This window comes from Crinia signifera, chromosome 9 (assembly GCF_055691185.1).
Source record: "Crinia signifera chromosome 9, ASM5569118v1, whole genome shotgun sequence".
Taxonomy (NCBI): Eukaryota; Metazoa; Chordata; class Amphibia; order Anura; family Myobatrachidae; genus Crinia; species Crinia signifera.
Window position 1 is genome coordinate 3869626 of NC_139225.1, and position 5541 is coordinate 3875166.

A 5541-nucleotide genomic window follows, 5' to 3' on the forward strand; every position below is an offset into this window, starting at 1 on the left:
CAATAAAAAGGGACTGGATTGCTGATATTCACCCAATCATGACGTCCAAGGTGATGGGCACAGAGCCTACAAAGACCTTCCTGCTGGAAGACAGGGCAATGGGCAGGGGTTTTATTGAAATAATAATAAGAATGATTATTATTAATAATAATAATTGATTTATTTATTGATTTTTAAATATACATTATGTTTAAAAACATGTTTTTATTGCAGTACAGAGATTGCACTTTCGTCACTGATAACCTGACAAATGCAGATATATATATATATATATATATATATATATATATATATATATATATATGTATGTATATTGCTACACATTTAATATAAATGATCTGTTTCACTCACTAGATTGTGTAAACAATTACAGATCTATATGATCACAAATAATTCTACAATATTCAGAATGTCTCAGAAATGTCACATTAGATTCAGTAATTCCATCATTCTCATTCCGAAATCTGCCACCTTGAAACAAACTGCATTCATTGGTCTATATATCTTTATTTTAGGATTCCGACATACAGCATCAATATGACTTTCATCTGACCTTCAGTGTTCTGTACTTAGTTCTCCTTCTGTCCCATTCCCCAATATGATACCACCCTGACTTCGCTGCTTATATTACTATACAACAACCAGGAATGTTACCGTATATAATATTACAGATACAGATAGAAAACGATATAAAAGGCTGCACAATCCTAATGTGGATCTGTCGGATTGACGTTCTGAGTTTAATGGTGTCTTGTAATAAACCTGAATGAGAGGATGAATTTGTCGAAATCGTATAACTTTGTAAATCGCCCGACTAAAAAATAATATACATCGACAGCTTTTTTTTTTGCGTCCTTTTCTTCGCATTAATCTGAGTTGGCGAGTTTACGAAAAATGCGTCAATTCCTCAAATTGTTTTTTTTTTTTTTAGAAGCTCGTGAAGTATTCGCAATTCGCAATCAGTGGATGAGCCAGAGGGACGAGACTCCAATTATTCCGATGTGATCTTTCGTTTGTGTTTATTATAGATACAGGCTACCAATAATTTATACACCATTAAATGATATTTACCTATTAAATGAATGTATCCCTAATAACGCCACACGCAAAGTATAACCTCAGACTGAACAGCGCACAGAAATGTCAGTTACCAACATTTAGCAAATGAAGCAAAACAAATATGTCAATGATAAATGTCACCTGGTGCAATAGTATTTATTGGCGCATTTGTCTACATACATCCAGGTAATATCGTTAAGTTGCGGATCAGGAAACTGTTGCACGGTGGACTGACAGGTTCCTGTGCAGACTGACAGTATAGGGTTAATGACATCATTAGAATCTCATGAATGATGGGATGAGAGCAAACAAGGTGGAAATTGCCTGTAAACACCGGGCCGTGGGCTGCTGTAATTAATTCACTGTCTCTTTTAATCAAACTGAAAGAGGATCAGGTTCCTTTTCCTAGCATGACATCAGCCAAAAAAAAAAAAAAAAGTCCCCCCCATCCAATAAGGAGAGGAGGCAGTGCTGACACGTGTGCTGACACATTATCAGCCATGGCAAAGTGACACAAGTTCTGTAGAGGAAAAGGGTGAAGTGACAGTGGTGTAAGGAGATCTGAGGCTGAAGACCACCCCTCCCCCCCACACACACACACCACCACCCAGTGGGTGGCAGAGGAGCAGGACAGTGTACCAACACAGAGTTCAAAGGAAAGAGATCTGAGTGTGCAGGACCCCTGGGTGGCATCAGAGCAGTGCGCACAGATCAGACACAAGCGCAGGGACTGCTGAGTTGGAAGAGCCAGAAAGCCTGATGGCAGTGATGATGCTGGACGGGGTCTAGAGCTGGACAGATCCGAAACAGGCAGGAGAAGTCTCCCCAGCAGAGTGTGAGAGCTGGGTGACATTGGAGAGGACAGGACATTGGTGCGTAATCCTGGGCGCACAGGAGCTCTCCAAGGTGCTGGATGCGCCAGAGCCACCTCTGCTGCTGCTGCTGCTCAGAGCCTGGTCCTCAGAGCCTGGTCCTAGAGGAGAGGATGAGTGGTGCCAGTGACTGACCCCCTGCTTTGGCTGCTGTGTTTGATGAGAGATAACTTATGCTGCTGCCACCCAGCTTCTCCACCACAGACAGCACTCTCCCTCCTTTCCCATCGATTTTACCATCATCGCTTTGGTTTCGGTGCAGAAAGCCTCTATTGATTTCTTCCAGCATCTCCTGACCACCCAGCCCCTGTCACCAACCAGGAATTGCAATAGCTGGGACTCTTGGAACGCTGCACTGGGAAGTTGGATCGGGACCTGCCACCCGGCCACTCTGTAACATTCAGCTGATTTGAGGATTAATAAACGAAACCTTTGTTTCTTTTCGCCCAAAATCTCTTCTCTGGTCGGTCAGTGAGGCTCAATGGTATTCTGACATTCACAAGGAGGCTGGCATGGAAGTGTCCAACGGATTTGGGATTGACACCATTCTGTCCCACAGAGCCGGCAGTCCAGGGCTGGCTCAGGGGGACCCATTGATGGGGGACCCCAGGTCACCCCTGGAGCTGAGTCCCAGGTCTGAAGTCAGCAGCGTCTGTTCCTCCCCCCCGTCCCCATCCCGGGAGTGTTTGGAGTCTGTCAGTGCCAGGCAAGGGGTGACTTTAGCCCTTGAGTCCCACCTCCAGCCAGGGCTCCAGCTCTCTGCCCCCTCACAGTCCAGGACAGTCACCTCTTCCTTTTTAATTCGGGACATTTTGGCAGACTGCAAACCTTTAGCCACCTGCGCACCCTACTCTAGTAATGGGCAACCAGCCCAGGACCTGAGCCATTGCTTGTCCAGCAAAGTTGTGGAAGACTACAGGGACAAGAGCACTAGTTCCACATCCTCAGAATCTGAATACAAAGGTAAAGGTAGGTTACAGTCCTTCTCCCACACCCACCCGGGTCACATTGCAGGGTCCGATCCATACTATGCAAAAGTAGGACCTCATTAGGACTGAAGACAGCATACTGAGGGTACTACTTATGCAGCACTTTGTATTTAAGGAATAAATGACTTCAATGCAAATATAGATCATAACAGTACAATAATAACATATATGCTGACACAAGGAACAGTGAGAGGGTATAAAGGGGCATTGTATATAGAGTTATGGAATTATGGCCGAATTGTACGAAAGTGTATTTGTGAGTAATAATATAACTATTCAAGGGTCTATTGTGAGTGTTTTATAGTTGCTGAAATCAATAACAAATGCTACAGGAATATGCAATGGGGGGGAGGGGGGGGGGTATAATGAGTTGGGATCCCTGGGCTGCAGACTCCCCTCAGAGGCCTCATTATCTGATAGAAATATTAGGAATAAATATGTAACGAATTAACATAAAAGCGGATATCCAAATTAGTCATACAAGTCGGGTCCATCCATTACCATGCAATTAGGGGAAAACTGACATTAAAGATTAAAGCGATGTGCCAGGCTCCTTCCTGCAGAACGGGATGCAATGTTATATATATATATATATATATATATATATATATATATATATATATATATATATATATATATATATATATATATATATACACATAAATACATATACTCACACACATACTTTATTGATATACTTTAGTTTGATTCCCTGAAGACACAAATACATAAGATTTTATTTTGTTTGAATTTGATCAAATGAGTCTCTTTACTTAGCGTAATTGTATTTTTAGTAATAACGTTCTACAACCAAACTGAGCAGTCAACGCCTATAACACTCGCAACAATAGAAATGTAGTGTATATAACTGTATCGCAACAATGTAATATTCCAGTTATTAATACGGAGTGAGTCGCAATATTTATCGATTCTATCTATCTATTTATCTATCTACACACACGCACAAACACACACACATATATTTATTTATTTATTTATCCCTTTCATAGAAATTTACTATTGTCTATCGACCGCTTTGTACACATGTATAATGTATTGATCAGTGGAATTGTTTAATTTGATATGTGTCTGTGTGACTGTGTATATACACACACACACACACACACATATATATACACATCCATTTGTATATATGCAAACTATATGTGTGTGTGTGTGTGTGTGTGTGTGTGTGTGTGTGAATCTATATCGACATACACACACTTATATTATAGAAGTGCAAGTGTGTATAGATAGACACAAACATATATGTTTAGCGTTGATTTGTGCACTTTCTATGTATATTTGTGGCTAGGTAAATAGATGTGTGTGCAGGAATATGAGATCACCCCCATCCTAGTACCACAACCCCCAGCCTGTGCCCGCTCCCCGCAGCCGGTCACTAGATGCAGGAAGTTTGCGGGCGCTGGAGCGCTCTGCCGGCTGCGGAGTTTCTGGATGAAGGAGCCGGCTCCCAAGTGGCTCAATTAGGCGGATTATGGTCTCCTACAGAGGCAGCTCCCGTCCTGCCTGTCATCAACTCAGATAGATATAGATAGATAGAAATATATCTCTATCTATGTATCTATGTATCTATCTATGTATGTATCTATGTATCTATCTATCTATCTATCTATCTATCTATCTATCTATCTATCTATCTATCTATCTATGTATCTATCTATCTATCTATCTATCTATCTATCTATCTATCTATCTATCTATCTATCTATCTATCTATGTATATATCTATGTATCTATCTATCTATCTATCTATCTATCTATATCTATCTATTCTATCTATCTATCTATCTATCTATCTATCTATCTATCTATCTATCTATCTATCTATCTGTCTGTGATCAACTCATATAGTACAATGCTGCACATGGAATATCCGCATACAGACAATATATATCCATATCTATATTTCTATCTATATCCATATATATATTATATATATATATATAAACTCTATCTACCATCTATCTATAGATAGATACATACATACATATATATATATATATATATATATATATATATATATATATAGTTTACATTATTATATAGTTTATTTCTCGTGTATTTAGTAATATAGTGATAATACCAAGAACAATGCTAATAATGCAATAGATCAGTGTAACAATAACAGGACATATTGCTGCTGCCGTGTATGTGTCAGTATTATGTATATTACATGTACAAGTGAAAGTGTCAGGGTCCTGGAAGTAGTAATGGTACCCAGGATAATGGTGACTCCCTAGCAGGAGGTTTGGATAATGATTACACGGGCTGCGGGGCGACACATGTACTTATATATATGTATGTGTGTGTGTGTGTGTGTGTGTGTGTGTGTGTGTGTGTGTGTGTGTGTGTGTACATACATACCTACCTACATACCTACATACAGAACTCACATATACTCAATATTTATTTAAGGATTTTATTTTTTGTTATTCTTCAAATCTGTGTGATCCAAAGGGGTGAGGAAGGTTCCTTAGGGTGGTGTTACCCATAGGATCCTACTATATGTCCTGACACAAATAAGATGTAAGATGTCTCTCCAGTTGTTGTGCAAGACGCTGACAGAGCATGCTGGGACTTGTAGTTACACAACTTCT

General features: G+C 39.9%; 1 protein-coding gene across 2 annotated transcripts in view; it reads left to right on the forward strand.

Annotated features, from left to right (window-relative positions):
* Positions 1-1530: 1530 nt before the first annotated feature.
* BARHL1 (BarH like homeobox 1) overlaps positions 1531-5541 on the forward strand; it is a 14800-nt gene continuing 10789 nt past the window's right edge. Inside the window, exon 1 of one of the 2 annotated variants that reach the window (XM_083160926.1) lies at positions 1531-2894. In XM_083160926.1, the coding sequence (XP_083017052.1) occupies positions 2444-2894 (451 nt within the window). In that variant the 5' untranslated portion in view covers positions 1531-2443. Of the gene's footprint in view, positions 2901-5541 lie in introns of both variants that reach the window. The other variant, XM_083160925.1, reaches the window with a different exon arrangement.